At 39.4% G+C, this 24,974-nt stretch overlaps 2 protein-coding genes across 4 annotated transcripts in view; one reads left to right on the top strand and one right to left on the bottom strand.

Moving 5' to 3' along the window:
* The window catches only part of HEXB (hexosaminidase subunit beta), a 25,016-nt gene extending 11,112 nt beyond the window's left edge, over positions 1 to 13,904 (top strand). The window contains exons 5-14 of the mRNA XM_059694323.1: positions 192 to 302; positions 3,945 to 4,046; positions 6,989 to 7,118; positions 8,663 to 8,840; positions 9,393 to 9,479; positions 10,873 to 10,945; positions 11,729 to 11,903; positions 12,713 to 12,803; positions 13,194 to 13,298; positions 13,635 to 13,904. Coding sequence (XP_059550306.1) covers positions 192 to 302; positions 3,945 to 4,046; positions 6,989 to 7,118; positions 8,663 to 8,840; positions 9,393 to 9,479; positions 10,873 to 10,945; positions 11,729 to 11,903; positions 12,713 to 12,803; positions 13,194 to 13,298; positions 13,635 to 13,692 — 1,110 coding nt within the window. The 3' untranslated portion in view covers positions 13,693 to 13,904. The remainder of the gene's footprint in view (positions 1 to 191; positions 303 to 3,944; positions 4,047 to 6,988; positions 7,119 to 8,662; positions 8,841 to 9,392; positions 9,480 to 10,872; positions 10,946 to 11,728; positions 11,904 to 12,712; positions 12,804 to 13,193; positions 13,299 to 13,634) is intronic.
* The window catches only part of GFM2 (GTP dependent ribosome recycling factor mitochondrial 2), a 56,755-nt gene that overhangs the window by 935 nt on the left and 30,846 nt on the right, over positions 1 to 24,974 (bottom strand). Inside the window, exons 17-22 of one of the 3 annotated variants that reach the window (XR_009452655.1) lie at positions 23,336 to 23,474; positions 18,566 to 18,745; positions 16,138 to 16,253; positions 14,859 to 15,041; positions 14,090 to 14,271; positions 2,083 to 2,205 (exon numbers count right to left, since the gene is read on the bottom strand). Coding sequence is in view for 1 of the 3 variants with exons in the window: in XM_059694311.1 (XP_059550294.1) it covers positions 14,143 to 14,271; positions 14,859 to 15,041; positions 16,138 to 16,253; positions 18,566 to 18,745; positions 23,336 to 23,474 (747 nt within the window). In the remaining 2 variants the exon portion in view is untranslated. Of the gene's footprint in view, positions 1 to 2,082; positions 2,206 to 14,027; positions 14,272 to 14,858; positions 15,042 to 16,137; positions 16,254 to 18,565; positions 18,746 to 23,335; positions 23,475 to 24,974 lie in introns of those variants that run through there. The other 2 variants (XR_009452654.1, XM_059694311.1) reach the window with 2 other exon arrangements.

Below are 24,974 nucleotides of genomic sequence, written 5' to 3'. Positions count from 1 at the left end.
AGCTATTTATTACCTCTTGAAGATTTCTTCTCCCCAAATATTTATGTTAGCTGGTAAATGTAAATTTCACACTTTTTTTGGCTCTAAATTAATATATTGTATCCAATACTTGCATAGATAGTTGTAGTCTTTTTTGAGCTCATGTCAAGAGAAATTTCTGAAAATAAGTCAAAATTTATTTTGTCTTACAGTTCACCGTCAATGAATCCACCATTAGTGATTCTCCAAGGTTTCCTCATAGAGGAATTTTAATTGATACAGCCAGACACTTTCTGTCAGTTAAGACCATTCTTAGAACTCTGGTAGGTAATTCTTTTAATCCATTCTGAAGATGTGTCCTTTTATGTTGTTACTTTATGTCGGCTATGCTATTATGCAGGCTGCAGTGGGGGATTCATTTTTTATGTACTAAGTGTAAGCACTGGGCTCTCTTCTCTCTCCCTTGTGAAGTATATTTCCTCAGCTGAAGTAGAGACTCCCCTAGGGAATCACCCTATTGTTTTCATGGGGGGGGGGGGCGGAGAATTGGATTAAGAGAAAGACAGTTTTAATACTGCCCATTGGCTCTCTTTGTGTACTCCCATTTGTCAAACCGTGGGTCCAGACTTCTGGTTAGGAATATGTGGTCACTGTACCTCTAATTACTGCCATTTTGTGACCTCCACTGACTCTTTTTATAGTGACATAGAAGTCTGGGAACTGCACTGTACCCAGGGAAATGTTCCAAAGCAATATGGAACCTCGGGTGGTCAGAGCTGGGTGCCAGGCTGACAATACTGTTTTCTCCTGTGGACTTTTTATTGGTTCATCCCTGTCATCACTGCCAATTTGTAGCAGTGGGAGGATTTCCTCCCACGTTTTTCTGCACCTTCACTTGATCATTTACAAACACACCATATTATTATTATTTGTAAATATATTTTTATTGATTTCAGAGAGGAAGGGAGGGGGAGAGAGAGAGAGAAACATCAATGATGAGAGCGAATCATTGATTGGCTGCCTCCTGCACGCGCCCTACTTGGGGATCAAGCCTGCAACCCGGGCATGTGCCCTTGACTGGAATGGAACCTGAGACCCTCTAGTCTGCAGGCCGGTGCTCCATCCACTAAGCCAAACCAGCTAGGGCCACATACATATTATTAAAAAGTTATTTTTACATTTACATTAATACCCTGATTTCTTTCCTCCAAAAGGCATTAGTCACTTTTTTAAAAAATATATATTTTATTGATTTTTTACAGAGAGGAAGGGAGAGGGATAGAGAGTTAGAAACATAGATGAGAGAGAAACATCGATCAGCTGCCTCCTGCACACTCCCTACTGGGGATGTGCCCGCAACCAAGGTACATGCCCTTGACCGGAATCAAACCTGGGACCCTTGAGTCCGCAGGCTGACGCTCTATCCACTGAGCCAAATCGGTTAGGGCTGTGGAACAATATTTTGAGAGTACAAAAAATTCCTGTTCTTCAACCAGCATTTACCCACTAGTTTTAGCACCCAGATGATTCTTGCCTAAATTAGTTATTACTAAGTTGGCTGCCAGGTGGTGATTTTCTAAATTCCATCATTCCTTCTATGTTTATTAGTTGGCCTGGCATCTATATATAAAAGCCTAAGCGACTGGCCGACTGGCCGTTAGCTATGATGCACACTGACCACGTGGGGGCAGAGACTCAACGCAGGAGCTGCTGAGTGACAGCGACTTTGCAGAGTGCTCTCTTGCACTCCGGCACCCCTAGGGGGATGTCAGACGGCTGATGTTGGACTGCTGGTTTTGGCCCGATCTCCACAGGCCAGGTCAAGGGACCCTACTGGTGCAGAATCTGTGCACTGGGCCTCTAGTTTTACTGTAAGATAGAGTTTCTCTAAAAGTATTCATTTTTAAATCAATCTGTACTCAGGGATTACTGTGTTGTTGTTTTTTTTGAGGGGACTGGAGTCTGTTACTATCCCCATTTAATAGTCAAGTTGTCTCAGTGTTGGCCAGCAGGAATCCTAGCTGGCTCCTGTAGCCTAAGGGCATGTCTTCTTCAATCTTTGAGCAATTTCTTACTTTTTAGCACGTAATATCCCAGGCTTACCTTTTCTCTTTCCCAGTTCTGGACTCAGACTTTTCTCTAAGCAATACTTTGTGAATGTATTTTGAAACCAAGACCTGAGCTGTAGGTGTATTCATTGCTTCTAGGCCCTCTCAGCAGACAGAGCTATAAAACATATGTGTGTATGTTTATGTTCATTTATGTGAAGAAATACATACATCTTTACCGATTTATATATCTATATCAGAGGCTGACAAACTATAGCCCAAGGACCAAATCCAGCTAGTTACCTATTTTTGCAAATGAAGTTGTACCGGAATAGAGCCATGTCCATTTGTTTATATATTGTCTTGCCTTACAACTGCAGGATAAGTTGTGACAGAAACTGTATGGCTACAAAATAAAAATATTTACTATCTTGCCCTTCATGTAAAATGTTTGCCATCTCCTGATCTTTATTAAAAACCACAAGGAACTCCCTTCTCTGACATTACTCTCAGTATATTCCTTTGTATAATTCCCTTGTACGTGAGCTATTTCCCAAATCCACCAGCAAATCCCTTCGGCCCTGATGAAGGAGAAGGCAGTCTTTAAATTTGATTATCTGGCAGGGCAAATATCCCACACTTTATTGTTTTTTACCTTTTTAAAATAATCTATTTGCCCTGGCTGATTTGGCTCACTGGATAGAGCAGTGATGGCGAACCTTTTGAGCTCGGCGTGCCAGCATTTTGAAAAACCCTAACTTAACTCTAGTCCTGTGTCACATATAGAAATTTTTTGATATTTGCAACCATAGTAAAACAAAGATTTATATTTTTGATATTTATTTTATAAAATTAAATGCCATTTAACAAAGAAAAATCAACCAAAAAAATGAGTTCGCCTCTCACCTCTGACATACGTGTCATAGGTTCGCCATCACTAGGATAGGGCGTTGGCCTGGGGACTGAAGGGTCCTAGGTCCAATTCCGGACAAGGGCATGTACCTGGGTTGCGGGCACATCCCCAGTAGGGGGTGTGCAGGAGGCAGCTGATCGATGCTTCTCTCTCATCGATGTTTCTAACTCTCTATACTTCTTTCCTCTCTGTAAAAAATGAATAAAATATTAAAAAATAATAATAATCTACTTATATTTTATATAAACACTATAGACCTGGTGCACGAAATTCGGGGTGGGGGTATCCCTCAGCCCGGCCTGCAATGACGCCAGCATCCCGCGCCCCGGCCAGCCACTGGCCAGAAGCCCGCCCAACCTCCCTCCCTCCATGGGCCGGGGTGCGTGGGAGGCTGGGGCTCATCGCCGGGGTGATGCCGGCAGCGTCCAGCACCCGGCCACTATGGGCACTGCCATATTTGTGATGGAGTGATGGTTAATTTGCCTATTACCCTTTTATTAGATAGGATTATTAATTCCTCCAGAGTAAATATGTCAATTTCCCCTAAAACTTCTGAGATTTTGATTAGAAGTGTATTGCATTTGTACCATATTTCTCTTATTTCTAAGGAATGGTTTGGCACTCAAATCTTAGAATGGTGGGAATTACAAGCTTGGAACTTGAATGAATGCCTCCTTTTTCTTCATAGCAGTAGGAGCAGCCAAGAACTATTTCCATTCTTGGCTGATCCCCAAATACTTACTGGGAATGTATAAGCTTGCTTCCTTCTCATAGAGCTCACTATTTAGAATGAATACAGATTCCATATTGGCTTTTCTATTTGAAATATGGCATGCCACATAAAGTATATAAGAAATAGGGTTTATACTGCTTCCACATTCTTTCTTCACTGAAAATTTTAAAAGGAAGCAGACACATTGGGAACAGTCCTGAGTGGAGATATATAAATTGGATTGTGTGTTATATCTGTGACATATAATTTTTTAACATTTTTTTTTTTGCAGGATGCCATGGCTTTTAATAAGTTTAATGTTCTCCACTGGCACATAGTCGATGACCAGTCTTTCCCTTATCAAAGCACCACTTTTCCAGAGTTAAGCAACAAAGTGAGTAATTTATGTTGTAGTCTGTTTACAAAAAGTTTTGGTAGCTTCATTAGAAATTTGTAGCTTTAATGTTTCTGATGGATAGAATTAAAGTGTAAAAGTTAGATATTTGTGGTTTTAAATGTTTTTTTATTAGGCTGTGACTTAGCATTTTATTTTTTAATTTTTATTTATTTTAAAAATATGTTTATTGAGTTCAGAGAGGAAGGGGAGGGAGAGAGAGAAACATCAATGATGAGAATCACTGATCAGCTGCCTCCTGAATGCCCCCTACCGGGGATTAAGCCCACAACCTAGGTATCTGCCCTTGACTGGAATTGAACCCAGGACCCTTCAGTCTACAGGCCAATGCTCTATCCACTGAGCCAAACTGGCTAGGGCTGACTTAGCATTTTAGATCTATAAAACTATTCTATTTTTATAGTAGTTATTATAAATGTAAACAATCTGAAGGGGCTATATAAATAAAATTTTAAAATCTTAATGAATATAGGAAACCTTGACACATTTCATGATTCTCATACGGTTAAGAAATTATATTTATCAGGAAGTCCAACTGTTTATTTGTTTTAAACAATTATTTTGAATTCTCTAAATGACTTTCTTTTTCTCTCTGAAAAACTACCAGAAGTAGGAAATTGTAGAAATCAGAACGCCTTCTTAGAAAATAATGGTAGTCTCAGAGTGTTCAAATTGATTGTATTATAGACGAGTGGAGATGGGAATGAGCTTCAGTATCATCTACTTTAATCCCATATAATCCAAAAACAGTAACTGAGAAGCTATATGCCTTTGTCCCAAATTGTAGTTAGGAAGGGGCAGAACCAAGACTCAAAATTTCATTCTCTGTCTGTAATTCCAAAGCTTTCTCCAATGTTACAACACAGTACAGGCTGAAATGCTAGCAGCACTCCTGTTTGTTTGCTTTTGTCTTACGTGTTATTATGGAAAATTTTAAGCATCCACAGAAGTAGAATTTAATGAATTTCCATGTCCTCATCACCCAGCTTCAATAGTCAGTACAAGCCAATCTTCTATCACCTGTACTTCCCCCGCCAGTATTCTGAAGCAAATCTAAGACGTCCTATCTCATTTGTGCAGAGGCTGTTTAAAAGCAACAACAAAAAACACCAAAACATTATTGCAGCTAAAAAAAATTAAAAATCTAGACAGCCATTTCCCAAAGGCCATTTTCTTAAAAAGAAAAAAAAAATTGCATTGAGGTACAAGTAAGGTCCATACATTGTGGTCAGTTCATATAGAAAGGAGAACAGGAGTGGGATTGGGGTGGGGTGGGAAAGAGGGAGAGAGGCTGGTTGCCTCCTGCATGAGCCCTGATGGGGAGCAGGGAGCAAACTACAACCCAGGTACAAACCCTTGACCAGAAATTGAATCCACGACCCTTTAGTAAGTTCAAGGGCTGATGTTCTAACTGCTGAGCAATACCAGCCAGAGTCTGTCTATCTCTCTCTTTTTAAATATATATTTATTTTTATTGATTTCAGAGAGGAAGAGAGAGGGGGAGAGAGATAGAAACATCAATGATGAGAGAGAATCATTGATTGGCTGCCTCCTGCATGACCCATACTGGGGATTAAGCCTACAACCTGAGCATGTGCCTTGACCAGGAATAAACCATGACCCCCTGGTTCATAGGTCAATGCTTAACCACTGAGCCACCCCAGTTGGGCTTTTTTCCCTTAGAATTTGTTATTTTCTGATGAAGAAATTAATTTGTCCAAATAGTTTCCCATAGTCTGGGTTTTGCTAATTGCATTCCCATAGTGTCAGTTAACATGTTCTTCTGTATTTACTTTAAACTGGTGGACTGGATATTAGATCTAATCTTGATTAGGCACAATTTTGATTTGGGGGATGGGGCAAGGCTAATTTTAGGAGTTGAGCATTTATATTTATATATTACATATACATTTATATATTACTAGAGGCCTGGTGCACGAATTCGTGCACCAGTGAGGTCCCTCGGCCTGGCCTGCAGGATTGGGCTGAAACCGGCTCTCCAACATCCCCAGAGGGGTCCCAGATTGCAAGAGGGTGTAGGCCAGACTGAGGAACCCTAGCAGTGCACGGAGGGATGCGGGAGGTTGGCCAGCCGGGGAGGGACCTTGGGAGAGCTCCAGGGTGTGTCCAGCCCGTCTCGCTCAGTCCCGATTGGCCGGACCCCAGCAGCAAGCAACCTACCAATCAAAGCATCTGCTCCCTGGTGGTCAGTGCATGTCATAGCGAGTGGTTGAGTGGCCTTAGTATATTATTAGCACATTACACTTTGATTGGTTGAACAGATGACTGGACACTTAGCATATTAGGTTTTTATTATATAGGAGGATATTTATACCTTGAGAAATGTGCTACAGTAATATCTTTAATGGACCTTTATCTTTAGTTACAACCAGTACTGAGTTCTAATTTTTCAAGTGACCTATAAAGAAACTGAGGGTAACCTTAAAGAAATAGCTGGTCACTACCAGAGTGTTTCTGGGGGAATTTTTAAAGCTGATAGCAATTAAAGTGACTTTAAGAGAAATAGTTATGCTTTGTAGTAACCTGTAAACTTTTATTCTAAGTTGCCAAGGGCAATGTATTTCATTTTCAGAGGTTTCACTTTGGAATCAAACATTTTATTTCTGTCTTGTATTGTTACATGAGATTGACACAGAATAATGGAAGACATTCCTGAAACAAGAGGGGTTGTTTTAGATAGATCTACCAGTAAATGTGGAATTAATCTAAAGTATGCTGAAAGCTTATGGAGATAAGATATGGTAAGTAATTTAAATGAGTCATGCAACGTCACATGGAACTATTTAATACATTGATACTGAAAAAAATCAGCTATGAGATATCAAATTGCAATCAGGACTGTTAACAGTTTTCAGGATGCATTTCATACATTTAATTTTTAATCAACGTGGTTTTTACAGGGAAGCTATTCTCTCTCTCATGTTTATACACCAAATGAAGTTCGTGAGGTGATTGAATATGCCCGATTACGGGGGATTCGAGTCATACCAGAATTTGATAGCCCCGGACATACACAGTCTTGGGGAAAAGGTACGTGTTTTATGAGTTGCAAAAAGTGAACATTTGAGGTCCTGCATCTCTTATTTTATGACTTGGTGTTGGCTCATTTTGTTCTTAGTTGTGATTTACACAAAAAGTAGCACTACTGACAATTCAGTAACTAGTATGTGTCTGTTGTGAGCAAGTTCCTGTATCTAGGCACTGCCCACAGTATAAAAACAGGATAAAGGAAAACACATAAAGTGACTATGACAAGTAGAAGTAAGTGAATTCAAGAAATGGTTTATCACCCTAGCCATTTGCCTTAATGGATAGAGCGTCGGCCTGCAGACTGACGGGTCCTGGGTTTGATTCTGGTGAAAGGCATATGCCTGGGTTGCAGGCTCAATCCCCAGTAGAGGGCGTGCAGGAGGCAGCCAATCAATGATTCTCTCTCATCATTCTCTCTCTCTCTCTCTCTCTCTCTCTCTCTCTCTCTCTCTCCCCCCCCCCCTTCCTCTCTGAAATCAATAAAAGACACACACACACAAAGAAATGGTTTTATGGATGAGCTAACACTTATAATGCTTCTGAGAGATTAAAGAATATATTTGTGTTTCTGGTGGAGGGAATCACATGAGAAAAGGCAGAGTAGGAGGAATTTTTATTACAGGGTGGTTAAGAATGGGCTCTGGAGCCAGACTGCCTGGGCTTGAATCCTGCTTCTGCTGCTTATAACTGAGTGACCTTGGACAAATTACAGAGCATCTCATCCTCAGTTTCCCCATCTCTGGAATGGGAATGTTAGCAGTCCTTACCATGTAACTTTTTGAGGATTAAATAATGAATGTAAAGCACACAGTACAGCCACTAACATTTATAACTGTTCAATAAATACTATTAGGGTAGACATGGAGAAGACATGGAGAATAGTGGGAAATAAATCTGGAAAAGTGCAATGGAGAGGTCTTCCCTGAGGAATGTGGTCTCTTCAGGATACGTAGAAACCAGTGAAAGTTATAAAGCAGAAGAGTGACACGAGGGAGCCACACTTCAGGAAAACTGAAGTAAAAGTGACAGATTGGAAGGGGAAAGATACTGAAGTCCTAATGGAAAATAATGTACAGAACTGGGAGACATTTTGGAAAAATAATCCATAGAATTTGGCAACTTACTGACTTTAGGAGGAAGGGGAAGAGTTACAGACTGGGAGGATGGCGGTGCCCTTACCAGAATACAAAGATCAAGAGAAGCTCCTGAAGGAGGTTAGGGAACATAAATTTAGTTTTTGCTGGATTGTATTTGAAGTGCAGATGGGATAGTGAAGTTGAGCTTTTAGTTGTGTTGAGCAAGGAATCTGAAATATGGCTGGAGGCTCAAGAAAGAGTTGGGGCAAGCTGAAGATCTGGGAATCATTAGTCAAGATAATATGTGAAGTGGGTAAAATCTCAGAGGCTGATGCAAAGGAAACAAAGAGGTACCGGGATAGGATTCGGAAAACAGTTCTCCAACAAAAGAAAGTATGGTCATGTGCTAAGCCAGATCTTTGTAATTAAATTACTTTTTAAGGAAAGAATCTTCTTGTTTTTCCCCAGGCCAGGAAGGTCTCCTGACTCCATGTTATAGGTCCTATCAGCCTGAAGCTTCTGGACCTATAAACCCTACTTTGAATACAACTTACAGTTTCCTGTATAAGCTCTTCAAAGAAATCAGTTGGGTGTTTCCAGATCAGTTCATTCATTTGGGAGGAGATGAAGTGGAATATGATTGTTGGTATGACAATTCTTTAAAACCCTTGTTTTCTTTAACCGTTGCATTTGAAGTAGGTTTAAAGGCCTCCACATGGAAAGGAAAGATTTGGGATATCATCTCTGCTTGCACGGTTTTCATTTGGCAACACAACTCCCGAGATGGTGAATTTGGGGTGGTATGAGAAAACAAAAGCTTTTAGGAAGGAGAATCAAAATGCAGAAGAGAATGGAGACTTAACAAAAAAAGACTATAGTGAATGAAAACAGCTTTAGTGAAAGAGGGCAGTAAGTGAGGGGGATTTTTCAAATAAAAAATCCTCTTTGCGAATAGCCATAAATGGAGGAGAGAGGCAGGAGGTAGGGAAAGCCATTTTTACAAGAAATCAGCTTCTGGAAAAAATTATTTGTTGTGGAAAACAAAGATAACTCATAACTAAGTTTTTAAGCTTATTTTTACTCTACAACTTTAACAGTTTTAAATTGGCACAAATGATGGTAAGATGTACGCTGCTTTAAATAGATTGGGCATACCAAACTAATGAAATTTTAATTCTTCTTTTTTTTTTTTTTTAAGGGAGTCCAATCCAAATATCCAGACTTTCATGAAGCAGAAAGGCTTTGGCACTGATTTTAGTAAACTAGAATCTTTCTATATTCAAAAGTAAGTTACTTGAAAGCCTACTTAATTTCATCAATGCCTTTTGTAAAAGTTTTAGCTATGACTAGTACTGCTTATTTTCTCTCCATCCCTTGCTAAAGTGTAGATGTTGTATACTTTGCATGAAAAATCATAAAGAAGGAAGCATGATCCACTGCTTTCTTCAAATCAGTTAACATGGTAACTAAGCCTTTTGCAGTAACGATAGGACAGCAGTCATGTGTTCTAGGAACTCCACTGAAAGCCCCTGGCTACCCTATGAAGTCCTCACCACCATCCAGCCCCTGTAGTTCATTTCCAGGACCATTTTTTTACTTTATATCTGTCCAGTACGGTAGCCATGGCCACATGTGGCTATTTGCATTTAAGTTAAAGGAATTAAAAATTCAGTTCCTTAGTCACATTAGCCACATTTCAAGTGTCCGATAGCTGGATGGGGTTAGTTAGTGGCTCCCATATGGGAAGGTACACAGACAAGAACCCTTCCACCACTGCAGAAAGGTCTACTGGGCAGTGCTGTTCTATACGAGGGACCAGTACACTTTTTTCTGTAAAGGCCAGAAAGTAAATATGTTAGGCTTTGTGGGCCACATCTGGTTGCACTTTTTTTTTTAATTTTGAATACTTTACAAATGTAAAAACCATTCTTGGCTCATGAGCCACACAAAAACAGGCTGTAGTTTGCCTGCACTGGGCAAGCCCAGATTCTAGTCTTTTCCTATTTAGCTTTTTGTATGATACATTCTTTTTTTTTTTTTTTTTTTTTATCCTGCAGAGTTCATGGCATTGTCTAAATATCAGGAAATACTTATGGACTGATTGTCAGCAACTGTTAAGTGTTATTTAGGTGACATTATAGTCTAGATCAGTGGTTCTCAACCTTCTGGCCCTTTAAATACAGTTCCTCATGTTGTGACCCAACCATAAAATTATTTTCGTTGCTACTGTTATGAATCGTAATGTAAATATCTGATATGCAGGATGGTCTTAGGCGACCCCTGTGAAAGGGTCGTTCAACCCCCAAAAGGGTCACGACCCATAGGTTGAGAACCGCTGGTCTAGATCATAGTTTCTAAGATACCCATGAAATTACTAAAGATTGTTGTTTGTACATTTCCCTGTTAGCTTCCCTGTCTTCCTATTTTGGGCGCATGCTTATTAGCTCATTCATTCAGCAAATGACTGTTAAATCCCTCTGCTGTGTCAGCTTCTGAGCCATGTTCTAGGAAGGAGGAGCCACATGGCTTACCACCAAATTTAGCAGGTTCTGCTATAAAGCTGTGCTATATTGAAAGGTACCTCTCAGTGTTTCAGTCCTTGGTAGAAAATATGCATGCTTTCAACATATTGTTAAGCTTGTGATCTGAAATAACTTTTTTCCCTCCCACAATGGCAGGCTTTTGAATATTATTTCAACTCTAAAGAAGGGATCCATAGTCTGGCAAGAGGTTTTTGATAATAACGCAAAGGTAAGAAGTATGAAAACGACATTTGATTTTCTGATACTATGACAGGCTTCATGTTCTAATATCTCCATTCCCCAACACTATAGGGAAATTAGCTTCCTGTTCCATTTAAACTTTTATCAGGCAGTGGCTGTGCACTGAGGCCAATATTAATGATGTTTCTTTTCTTCCATTTATTTCACTCTTTCATGCCTCCTCCTCCTCTTTTCCCTCATCCCCTGCCATCTCATTAATCACAAATGGGAGTACTTTGAAGCTCCTTTTTTTTTTCAGGAAAGGGCAGAACAAACAGATAAGAACAAATGAGTCTTCACTGCTATTAAGATAGTTTTAGGTAAAATTGCCAATGTACACTTTTTATTTTACATGGCATCTCTCTAATTCTTAGTCAGAATTCTTTATTTTCCTTTGGGGCAACTGAGAATTTGCAACTCCAGCAATTAGTATGAGCTTTCCCGAAGGGCTGTTGGCATCCTCACAGTTTGACAGTAAGTAAAACAATAGTGTGGTAGGATGGGACTAAAGCCTTGGTTCATTACACCTGTATGGTGTCATAAATAGGCAAAAGTTAAGTATCCAACCTGAAGGTTAATGCAACTTCTAAATTTAAGTCTCTATAAGAAATAGCATTTGACACTAACTGAAGAGGAAGGGTAAAGACGACAATGTTTTAAGTTTTTCAAGGATCTTAAAGTTAGTTTTCTAGTTACAAGTCTTGGACTTTAAATATCACCTAGTGAATTTGCTAGACCTAATACTATATATTGCAATTTTTAACTTTAATAGCTTCAGCCAGGCACTGTAGTTCAAGTATGGAAAGAGGAATATTATGCTAAGGAACTGAGTTCAATCACAGCAGCTGGCTTCCCTGTGATCATCTCTGCTCCGTGGTACTTGGACAAGATCAGTTATGGACAAGACTGGAGACTATACTATGCAGTGGAACCTCTCGATTTTAGTGGTAAGTGAAGCAACACCATTGCCCCTCTTCACTACCCTCCCCTCCAGGAAATCCTTACCTCGGTATTCCCTACTAACTCTCCTCCCTTTTATCCTTGGTTTTGTGTTTACTTAAAAAGGAAGGCCTCAGTATTATTTGAAATGTGAAATAAACCAAATCCTTACCTAAATAAAAGAACTTCAAAAGTGGATTCCCTTAGATTTTATCTCAATTTTTCACGGATGAGTCTTGTTACTCTACATTTTTTCAGTCCTCACCTGAGGATATGTTAATACTGTTATTGTTTATTTTAGAGAGAGAGGGAGGAAGAGAGAGAAACAGCGATCAGTTGCCTCCCGTACACACCCTGACTGGGGATCAAACCCACAAACTAGGTATGTGCCCTGATTGGGATTCGGTGTTAGGTAGTTGGTCTCGTTTTTACTACCAAGAGACAGATCCCAAAGACAGGAGCGGTGGTCACTAGTATTCCAATTTGTGTTCCCTGGTACACTATCCATAGGCAATCAGGGGAAAAATGTTTCTGGTGCCCAAATCAGTTTGCAGAAAACCAGTATAAAATGGTGTCTTTAATACTGGCCCACCACATAGTTGACACTTGCTAAAAAGCACTGTGTGACCCACAGGGTCAGGGGCAGGAATAAAGTTTGCCACCTTTTCTTGTGCCAATACCATGAAATCTCCCAAGATTCTGCTGACACAGGAGAAAAATGCAGCCCCGGGATAAAGATAGAGGCAATACTGACTTATCCTTCTGTTTCTAAGCCTTAAGCTGCAACTGCTAACGTACATCCATGATTTTAATGTAGGTACTCAGGAACAGAAACAACTTGTCATTGGTGGAGAAGCTTGTCTGTGGGGAGAATACGTGGATGCAACTAACCTCTCTCCGAGACTATGGTATGGAATTTAAGTGACCACATTTGAATTAAGGTGCCTTAGTTTTTCTTCTCCATCCAAGTCGGAAAGCATTAGGAATCCCCCCCTCCCCCCCCCCCCCAGGCCACATAAGACTTAGAGCAGGGGTCCTCAAACTACGGCCTGCGGGCCACATGCAAATACAAATATTGTATTTATTCCCGTTTTGTTTTTTTCAAAATAAGATATGTGCAGTGTGCATAGGAATTTGTTCAGTTTTTTTTTTAAACTATAGTCCGGCCCTCCAACGGTCTGAGGGACAGTGAACTGGCCCCCTGTTTAAAAAGTCTGAGGACCCCTGACTTAGATACTCACTTCTTTAAGAATGAATGAATTTAAAATGCTTTGGGAGACATATGGTTTACATTTTAGGCCTCGGGCAAGTGCTATCGGCGAGAGACTCTGGAGTCGGCAAGACGTCAGAAGTTTAGATGATGCCTACAGAAGACTAACAGTTCACCGCTGCAGAATGGTCCGGTAAGTCTGCTTTTCAAGCTGGGATATTATTAAGTCCAGGGTGACTTTTAACCTTATACACAGTTTGTTTCTTGGGTATTTTTGCTATAAATAGAAATGTATATAATCTAAGAAGTAGTGACTTAATTAGGGAATAATACCTATAAGAAGATATATTTGGACTTATATATATAGCTATGTTAAATTTGGACCTCCATCTTGAATCACTTTTAACAATCTTTTAAAAATAATGAATGCTATGGTTGGTGATTCTGATTTAAACTACTAAGTTTTTAAGATGGAAATGAGTGATATCAATCTAAAACATCTTTTATTTATTCTCTATCTGTTCTACAGACGCGGAATAGCTGCAGAACCTCTTTTTACTGGATATTGTGACAATGTATTGAAATGATTTGAAACTAGGAGGGGAAAAGGCCCAGACTGTCTACTACAATCAACTTGGTTTGGCAATCATGTAAAATTAAGATCTGGTACACTGTGTATAAATAAAATATCTTTGTATTGATTGAACTGCTATCTTACACATTACATATACAAGACTGGCATATTTTTGTGAGAGAAGCTTAAAAAAATAAAAATATAACTTGGTGATATTACTCAATATATTCCAAAGGGCTGTCTTTACTGGAACATTAACTCTCAACATCCAAGCACATTTCTCATAACATAAAGTAGAATGGCAGCTATGATGCCACTGTCAATTTTAAGTAAGATTTTTTCAGTCACTTAAAGAATGTACTGAAACAATTTATTTGTCCAATAAAAAAAGCAATAAAAATTGTTCTTACTAAAAACGAATAGGTAGGTGCTCCTGAACTTCTCCCCAAGGACCTCGAAGCACTTAGGTCAAGCCACTTCTTCGGTTGAGCAGCGTGCTTTGGTCTTGAGGATTCATGGCTTGGTAATTAGAGAGTTCTAAGGTAAACGTAGCTGAGCCTGATGTTAGCGTTCGAAGCACAGTTGAATAACCCTAATCAAAACAATTTAAATCAGTTACCTCTTCTAATTTAAGCCTCAAATTTCTCTTCCTGCCACTTATCTTTTGACCATTACCAGGAAAGGTGATTAAGTAACTTAACCATATCATTTCTTCAAATGGTCATTGAATAATTTCTCAGGAAAAATTTGAAACATGGAGGACAGAAAACACTGGTGTGTTTCAGGTGTCTTCCCTGGTCCTGGCATCTGGTAAGATGCCTGCCAGCACTCAGGTGCTTGTTCTGGAGCAGAGAGGCTGGTGGTGGGAGAATTGACACTTGCCTAAAAACTGGCAATTGAAGAAACAGGGTAAGAACTCGGAAGGGACAAAATGGTAGGCTGGTGCCATGTTTTGGTTCAACACACATCTACTACCGTGGAGGACTGGAAAGGACCCCCATGCTGCTTGAATCTCCTACAATTTAAATTCAAAGTCCTAATAGTTCCCGATGGCTGAAACGGGACATGCAACCTCTACCTAAAAGCCCTGATGCTCCTTTCAGATGTCACTGATTCTCTTTGCTCAGCCTATCTGTCCCTATATTAAGAACATGTACTTTTCAGTGACACGGTACCTACCATGGTCTCTGCTAAAGGAACAAACCCAACAACAACTCTGTTGTCCTGACGAGTCTGGATCTCCTGGATGCTCCCTCTTCTCTGTGCCAGATCTGCCAGGACAGCGCTGAGGTGGTCTCTAGTCACGGTGACCTCCAGGTTCATCAAGGGCTCCAAAATTTGCTTATCAGCGGTCTTCAGAGCCTAGAAATATTAAAGAATGCCAATCCATTTCTAAATTGGAAGTCAAATTTCTGTTTAAAAGTTTCCTTAGCTCAGCCTGGTGTGGCTCAGTGGTTGAGCGTAGACCCAGGAACTAAGGGGTCACCGGTTTGATTCCCAGTCTGGGCATATACCCAGATTGCAGACTTTGTCCCCAATAGGGGATGTGCAGGAGGCAGCTAATCCATAATTCTCTCTCACATTGATGTTTCTTTGTCTCCCTCCCTTCCATTCTCTCTGAAAATCAATGGAAAAATATCCTCACGTGCGGGTTAACAACAACAAAGTCTGAATTTTAACTTCTAGGGTAGAGATAATAAGTTCAGCCTTCTTAAGTCAGGAGCTTGGGGTTAATTTTATAATCATGGATTCAAATAGACTATAGAAAACCAGGTTTCACAGTGTAAAATATTAGAAGATGGTTATAAAAGCAAGTATTTTAATGCAAAATCAGTCACCTACGAGGCTAAAGCATTCCCACACTGAGGAATGCATGGAACCGTTTCTTGGCATATCAGGACCCTTGGGGTTAATCCAGCCCCAGTAGGTATTGGGTAACCATGCCAAGACGACCAGATTGCTTGATGCTTTGAGAAGGGAAGATGCTTATCCTGAATCTATTATGCAGCAATTCTTGATTAAAGTAATCTTACTTGAATAAATAGGAACTCCAATATTGGAACCAATATTAGATCCTCAATGTCCTTTAGATTATAGTTCACCTTTGGCCAAGCTGACCCCGGAAATGTCTTCCACTCAAACCTACCATGCTTGTTTCTACCGGCTATGTGTCTGAGGTAGGGAAAGCAGAGCTGCCACTTAAGGAAACTTGACTATTTGTCAAAACCAAGGGATATTTCATAGCTAACTATGTTAAACAGTGATTTCTTAGGTCCTCTTGCAAATAAAACCCAGTGATTAAAAAAATCAAAAATTCTCCATGGTAAAAACTCTCATTGACTACAAGGCTCAGGAAGCAAAGACAAGGCTGGCACTACAAGCACAGCTGCCGCGGATCAGAGTCCACTACTGTCAGAAGAGTCACCTTAAAGCAAAAAGGATTAGGGTAGTTATATACCTTCTGTACACATCTTGAGACACAGGCAGAAATCATAGTTGAGGAGGTACCAGGATGAATCACCAGTGAATGTAAAGTAATTGCCACATCTTGAATTGGGGATCCAAGCAATGGTCCTAGGCAAGGGGGAACATTTGTATTAGGACTCAATATGCAGTGAGGAGTAATTGAGAAATGTAAAGAAACAGGGAGAGGCCCTAACCGGTTTGGCTCAGTGGATAGAGCGTCGGCCTGCGGACTGAAGGGTCCCAGGTTCGGTTCCGGTCAAGGGCATGTACCTTGGTTGTGGGCACATCTCCAGTGGGGAGTGCGCAGGAGGCAGCTGATCGATGTTTCTCTCTCATCGATGTTTCTAACTATCCCTCTCCCTTCCTCTCTGTAAAAAAATCAATAAAATATATTAAAAAAAAAAAAAAAAGAAACAGGGAGAGGATGTCCAGTTTAGCACGTAAAGAGCTTCCTTGGAAGTCACCACGCTGTCCTAACAACAAGTAGAAGGAAACCAGCCTGACAAATCAACAGCTCTTCTTGGATCTACAAGGTGGGAGGACAAAGGACAAACTCCTGCTCCCAAGAATGGAGCGAGGGCAAATGCAGAGGGTCATGGCTTCTTGGAGCAAAGACTTACTAGAGAAAACGCCCCAGGAACCAGCACCAGGGTAAGAAAAACGGAGCTGTCATTGACAAGTGGCTGGAGGCTTGGTGTGGACAAGCCTGGGGGGAGCTGTCATGAAGGGGACACAATTCTGTGAGATCTACCTCCAGGAGCTCAAGCAGGTTCTCACAGCAACTATCAGAGAAAAGCCTCCTGGTGCTTCGTGGGGAAGAAGAAAAATAATTTTGAAATGCAGTTGACCCTTGAAAATGCAAGGAATTTAGGGGAACCGACCCCCAAGCAGACAACAACCTGCATGTAGTTCTTGACTCCTTCAAAACTTAGAGTTGGCCCCGTCCCTTTTGCATCCTTGGATTCCACCAACTACAAATCAAAGCAGTGCTTTAGGCCCTGGCTGGGTGGCTCAGCTGGTTGGAGTGTTGTCCTATACACTGAAAGGTTGCAGGTTCAATTCCCGGTCAGCACACATACTAGGTTGCAGGTTCGATCCTCAGTTGGGGCATGTGTGGGAGGCATCCAATCAATGTTTCTCTCACATCTATGTTTCTCTCTCTAAGATCAATTTTAAAAATCCTCGGGTGAGGATTGAAAAAAACAACAGTACTTTAGACTTCAGAGCACTCTTTTCATTTCTAATTTATTGATTTTGAGAGAGAGGGAGAGAAAAGGAGGGAGAGAAGAAAGGAGGGAGGGAAAGAGAAAAACATCGAATTGTTGTTCCACTTAATGCATCAATAAGTTGACTCTCGTATTAGTATGTGCCCTGATTGGGGATCAAACCTGCCACCTTGGTGTAGCCATACAATGCTCTAACGAACTGAGCTAACTGACAAGGGCCAGAGCGCTCTGTTCCTAACAAGGCCTGCACTCAGGGGAACCTAGTTAACCAAAGCCTAACCTGCAAGGGTATCATCATCATCAGAGCCTAATGGGCGAAGTGCCCTATTCCAGTGCACTCCAGCCATCCTGTCCCACCTAAGCAGAGTGAAAAAAACGAAAACACTTGTGCAGCTGACAGTCCAGAGGCACAGGGTCACTAAAGGACGGAGACCTAATCCTAGGACTGTAGAAGGCTGCCCATCCCCATACCTCACTACATCACTACTAGTAAATGCCTGTTTACAGCAGTTCCTTTTACCCTGTATACCATGACTGGCTATCAAAAAATTACAAGGCATATTAAAAGGCAAAAAGCACAATTTAAATAGAATAAGCATCAGAACCCGACACAGCAGGGATATTGGAATGATCAGACCTGAATATAAGTCAACTATGACTAATGTGCTAAGAGCTCTGACAGATAAACTGACAGCATGTAAGAATGGATGGGCATGAGAGCAGAGATAGAGGGAAGTCCTAATTAAGACCCAAACAAATGCTGGAGCTCAAAAGCACCATCACAGAAATAGGGATGCCTCTGATGGGCTTACAAGTAAGTAGACGGGATAGGCTGAGGAAACTAGTCTCCGAGTCAGCCCTAGCCAGGTGGCTCAGTTGGTTAGAGAATCGTCCTGTACACCAGTTCGATCCCCAGTCGGGACGCATATGGGAGGCCACCGATCGATGCATCTGTCTGTCTCTCTCTCCCCCTATTTATTTCTGAGTTATATATCAGCAGAAACCTCCAAAACTGGAAAAGCAAACTGAACATAAGACTAAAACAACAACAACACAGAACAGAATATCCAAGGACGATGGGATAATTATAAAAGGCATAACATACACATGATGGGAAGAGAGACTGAAATAATCGGTAATATTGGGAGTGACTGATTGTGGTATTCATGCTTACTCTCATCCAAGGTACCTTACCTTGGAGGCATGCACTGTGAATTCCATTTTCAATGGCCTCTTGGGAGCCCTTCAAAATGTCTTCACTAATACTTGCAGCATACTCGATAGCTGGCACAACAGATGATGTTTCAGTTGGCTTTGCTTCCAGTTCAACAGTCACAAGGTGCCGTTTATCTCCTAAAGTTCTATCTAAGGTATCTGTAAACGAATATACAGAGATTTGTTCTGAAAAGGTGTCAAGGTGCCACAACTGGGAAAACTGCAATCAACAAGTTCAAGCTCTCATGGAAGACAAAGTGCGAGAAAATACTAACAATGGCACTAAATGCAGTAGAAAAATGTCAAAGTACTCGTAAGTAGTTCTACCAAGAAAATATCTGCTTTCACGTTTATCAATGCTATAAGCCTGCTCTGAATCACCAACTAATACTGTTTCAGTTAAGATGCTCTGAGGCAGATGATCACACAAATTCTGATATGCAGATTATACTCAAACTTTTTGAAACATCTTTTATGTGACTGAAATTCTAATCACAAAAGTTTTATTTAAAAATAAACATTCAGAGTGCAAAAAGTCATCTAATGAAAATTAAAAGGGCATTAACCCTGATAAAACGTACAGTTAAATTTCATATATTCTTCTAATAATATAATATGTATTTGAAGTTTATGCTTCCCCCCCAAACTAGTGAAATGTCTTTTTGTAAAACTGAAAATTTCAGAGATACTAAAAATATTATCTCTCATTAGCTAACAACCAATAGCTGTCACCAATCTGCAGTATTTTACTAAAACAAAACTGCTATATTTATATGACTATGTAATGCAGTGATTCATGGTCCAAATTCAAAACCAGTAATTATAGTCTACAATTCCTCTTCTTAATTCCTTTTTTTTTTTTTTAATTCTCACCCAAGGGTATTTTTCCATTTATTTTTAGAGAGAGGGGAAGAGAAAGAAATATTAATCTGAGAGAAGCACATGATTGATTGCCTCCTGCGTGAGCCCTGAACAGGGCCCCGGGCCAGGGAGAAGGCTGCAACCGAAGTACAGGCTCTTGACTGGAACCGAACCTGGGAACCTTTGGTCCGCAGGCCAGTGCTCTATCCACTGAGCCAAATCGGCTAGGGCCATAATTCCTTTCTAAGCTAACTTTTATATTGTGAATTATTTTATACTTACAGATATGTGCATAAGCTAAAAATAAAATGAACATTCAAGAAACCTATAATTACTAAAGAAAGAGAACATTACCAGTAACCTAGAAACCTTTGAAGCAACCACTATCATGACATCATATTTAATCATTACTATGATTTTTTTTAGAGTTTACTTCTGCTTCATTTTGAACTTGTTTATTGTTATGTATACTGCAACTTGCTTTTTTTTGGCTTCACATTAGTGGGTCATACAGGCTGATATGTGTTGATAGAGCCCATTATTTTTTATTGCTATATAGTATTTCATTGTCTGATCATGGTACCATTTATTTATCTATTCTTCTGTCCACAAATAGTTGGGCTATTTTTTCACTTACCTTTTTTTTAAAAAAAATATTATTATAGCGCTATTGTGAAGATTTTTATGTCTTTCCATGCACATGTATAAGCATTTCTCTAGGGTACATACCTAGGAGTGGAACTGCTGAATAGTATGGTATGAACAGGGTCAACTCACAAGAAGGTTGCCAAATTGTTTGCGTGGTGGTTATACAATTTAGACTCCCATAGTAATTTCCAAAGCACAACATCTCACCACTCTGCATTGTCAGATTTTAGTTCCTCCCAATTTTGTTGATATAAAATGGTGTCTCATATTCTTGCATGATCCTAATCATTACTGAGATTGAGAATCTTTCATTTAATATGTTCATGGGCGTTTTGGGTATCATCTTTTGTGAAATATCTGTGCAATATTTTTTGCTCACTTTTCTACTTTGTTGTCAGGTTTTTCTGATCTTTAGAAATTCTTTATACATTTTGGAAACTAATATTTTATTAATTTATATGACGCAAATATCTTCCCTTAGCTTTTGGCATATCTTTTTGCTTTATCATCTATTATAATAAACAAATTATTAATTTTAATAACATCAAATTTAGTAAACTTTACTTCAACATTTCAATGTTTGGTATTATGTAAGTCCAACCCTATCCTGGTTAGTAAAGTTATTCCCCTATATTTTCTTCCCAAAATTTGAAGGTTTGCCTATAATAAAGTTTATGGTTTTTAATTTTATTTTGGTATATATTAGCACTTATTTCCTTTATATTTTGTGCTCTGAGGGATATTTTGCAGCTCTTCTTTCATATTTAGGTTTTTACACTCATTTGGAATTGACTTTTGTGAATGGTATTAAGTAGGAATCTAATTAAGTCTTTTTCCATAATTATCCCAGGACATTACGGAATAGTCAGTCCATCCTTTCCAATTGAGCTGCAATATCACTCTGACATAAACCCAATTCCCACATTATGTATGAGTCTGTTTCTAGGCTTTCTGGATTTGTTCTACTGGTTGATTTATAGCTTGATTAGTATCATGAAGACTATTGGCTTTATAATAAGTATTAATGTCGGATATACTTCTTTGGGTAGAATTGATAGCATCATATTTAGTCTCCTTGTCTATGAACAGTATGATTTTCCATTTTCTGGATGTACACAATGCCCGTCTGCCCTTCATTATCAATAGTAATTTGATCATCCAGTCAAGGTGTGGTCCGATTGTGCAGCATCCAGTTTTTTTTTAACTTTGTAACTAATAAGCTATCTGTGGGTATTTTAAAACCATGCAAATATGCTACTCAACCATGTACCCAACATTAAGCATTCACAATAGTTGCAAAATGACTATTTTCCTGCCTCCTTGACAACTAACAGCACTTGGCATTCCAGTATAAGGAAGAACCCTCTCTTCTTCCCCACGTATTTATGACTAGAGATTCCTGAATTTCTACTTTTCCTCAGTGGTCTATAATTACTGTATTTAATTATTCTGGTATTCAAATTAACCCAGATTTGGCCAATGGAGCCTCTACACGTTGGTTCCTGTGTCCTTATGACATGCCCTCATAATTTTTTGAGCATTTCCTTTCCTTCTTACACAAGATGATGTTCCATTGCCTGTTTATTTTTTATAATGTCTTGTTCCTTATCAATACTTTCCTTTCCCTTTTATTTCTTCAAAAAACAATATACTGATTTTATATTCTGCATCTGATAATTCCAATTTCAGAGGCCTTTGCTGGTCTGACGAATGTTTGTTGCTTCAATTGCCTTTTTGCTCATTGTGCCTTTTCTCATGATTTTATGATTTTAAAACTGTGACTTCATATTTGTTTTTCTATGGAATTTTCTTTGAGGCCTGGGCTGAAGATACATTTATGTAGAGAAGTCCTTTGTTTGTTGTCACCAGGTTCCTGGGAATATTGCCAACCCATGAGAACACTATACACTAAATTCTTCTTGGTTTGGAGGTTTTCAGGTCATCCTGATTCTATAAATTTAGGCTGAAAGCCCCATCAGAAGCCTATGGTTACACATTCTTAGAAATTCTGTCCCTTGCCTCCAGAAGCCAGTTAGACAAGTTTTCTTTTATGAAGGAGATTTTCCTTGTTAATTATTTCCATGAGGACGTGGCCCTCATATCTAGTGGCGTTGGTGCTAACTTATTTTCCAAGGTTCCTGCTTCAGTTTCCTTTCAACCTTGGAAATTTCCACTAAGTTCTAACCAGCTCAGACATTAATTTTAAAGGTGTTATTTTCCCAGCATTTTTAGTTTTTCCAGGTATTAAGTTCAGAAACAGAAATACATGTGTCACTTGCTCCTTTATTCTATTCATTTAGTTTTTAAAGTTTTTGTGAAAAGTAATCATTTGCTCTTTTTAGAAATCACTGAGTGGCTAAAAGCACCTGGTATATTAAACATCTTTTCTGTATATATTTTTTAACAAACATGTCCATGTTTTCTCCTTAGGAAGAACAGCAATAATGTCATGTTCTTTTGCTTAAGGGAAACCAAATTAAAACTATGAATCATGAATTCTTACATTCTGGGACAGAAATATAAAAACTGCATTTTCGCCCTAACCAGTTTGGCTCAGTGGATAGAGCGTTGGCCTGCGGACTCAAGGTTTGATTCTGGTCAAGGGCATGTACCTTGGTTGCGGACACATCCCCAGTAGGGAGTGTGCAGGAGGCAGCTGATCGATGTTTCTCTCTCATCGATGTTTCTAACTCTCTATCCCTCTCCCTTCCTCTCTGTAAAAAATCAATAAAATATATTTTAAAAAAACCAAAAAACTGCATTTTCATCAGTATAGGATTACCATATTTATTAAATAGTGAAAATTATTTTCCACTCACTATATAGAGTAAAAATAACACATCAACTTCACTCCTCTATTTCCTCCTTTTTTAAGCTATGTGTTTCAGTTCTGGGTTTTGGGTGTGTGGTTACCATTAGGTTTATGAAAAAGAAAGCTTCATCTATACAGTAGTCCCTTTTCTTTGGAATGCATCTGATCCAGCTACTCATTCAGGAAGTGAGGACTAGGATAAGCCACCAACTTCCATGGCTCATTCTATTCCATGACACTGAAAATCACATCTGCTTGATGAGTCACTTATCCAGTAGATGTAGTGAGTGATAATGGAATAGGGCTGTTTAAAAAAAAACCTGTCATACTAGTGACTGTGAATCCTGCTTACAACTAAACAAGAGATTCAGAAGACAGATCCTGGAGAGAAAGAGTTAAACAAAAACAGAAGATGTTTTATTTTTTACCTGTAGCACGAACTGAATTTAGGATGGTCTCTCGGTATGCCACCTGAAGAGGTCCTAGATAGGTTTCCAGTCCATATTCCCTCTTGATTCGGTCATGAATAATATCAATATGTAACTCCCCCATTCCACATAAGACAGTCTTGTTTAAAAAAAAGAAAAAGAAAAACAAACATCAAGAAAAAATGTTTACCACAAAATACTATATAAAGGTATATCAGTCTATGTTATTTTTTCATTAATTACAAACTGAGTTTCTTTCGCAATTTTTTTTTTTGCTCCTACATCAAAACACTGTTTTTAACTTTTCTGATTAGAACTATTAATTAAAAGTGAATTACTAGGCCATTCTCTTCCATTATATTACCATTCCATGATACTTATCAGCTGAGCAAGTGGCATCTAGTGAGGCCTACATTTCTCAACCATATAGCTAAGCTCTGGCCCAGGGGTCCTCAAACTTTTTAAACAGGGGGCCAGTTCACTGTCCCTCAGACCGTTGGAAGGCCGGACTGTAGTTTAAAAAAAAACTATGAACAAATTCCTATGCACACTGCACATATCTTATTTTGAAGTGAAAAACCAAAACGGGAACAAATACAGTATCTGTATTTGCATGTGGCCCGCGGGCCATAGTTTGAGGACCCCTGCTCTGGCCAATGGGATCTGAGTGTAACTGATGTTGGCAACTTCTGGGCTGTGCTTTTTCTTTTTAAGGAAAGAAAAAATTCTCTTAAGGAAAAGGTAGGAAACTGTCTTGAATGTGGATGAGGGCAACACCTTATAAAATGGGGAAATAACCTTTCTCCCAAACATCCCCAACCATCCCGGCCACCTTACAGCTTATTGGGCAGTCCAAACTTCCAGACTAGTTTCAGCCTTTATGTGACAGAAATTGACTTTTATTTTCTATGAACCAATGTTATTTTGAGCCCTTGCTAGAACAGCCAAATTTGTATCAAAAGCAATCAAGACATGCATTTTTTTTTTAGCAAAAATGGCTATTCCTAAAGAAGGTTGCAAGAAGCCCATATTTGCTCCATTTTATTCATTTGCCATCTCTGTAGTGAAGAATTTACCCAAAGAGAGATCTGGCCATTGCCCTCAGTGACTGAGAGATTATCTCTAGGTCAAGATACTACCTGATAGAAATATCTTTTCCTGTTAGGGGGCTCTGTCTACCAGCTAGTCAAACTGTGATTTACACACAGTCCTCAGGTTACATCAGACTCGACGTACATCGTTTCATGGTTACGTCGCCATCTCCCACTTATTTATAAAAAAAAAAAAAAAGTTCCTCATCTCGACATATGTACGTTTTTTATTATTTATTTACCACAAGTAAAGGTCAGGAATTGTCTTTCTTTTAATTTTTTTTTACTGTTTCACTTCATTACTGCTGTGTATGTACTCCATGTGAGTGACGTAGGTGCTTATGTAAGTGGGTTCCGACTTACGGCGAAAATCGCATTACGTCGAGCCGTAGGAACGGATCTCCGAAGTAACCTGAGGACCTACTGTATAATGCAGGTTTTGTAATAGCCGTATCAGTTTCAACCTGGAGAGTAAAGGTACCAACCCAAACCTACAGGAGGTGCTATAGGCTAAAGGTCAACACACAGGCAGCATGCGATTGAGCCAA

This window comes from Myotis daubentonii, chromosome 4 (assembly GCF_963259705.1).
Source record: "Myotis daubentonii chromosome 4, mMyoDau2.1, whole genome shotgun sequence".
In the NCBI taxonomy this organism is placed as follows: domain Eukaryota; kingdom Metazoa; phylum Chordata; class Mammalia; order Chiroptera; family Vespertilionidae; genus Myotis; species Myotis daubentonii.
The sequence above is the reverse complement of the archived record's forward strand: the minus strand, read 5'-3'. Positions and strand labels throughout refer to the sequence as shown.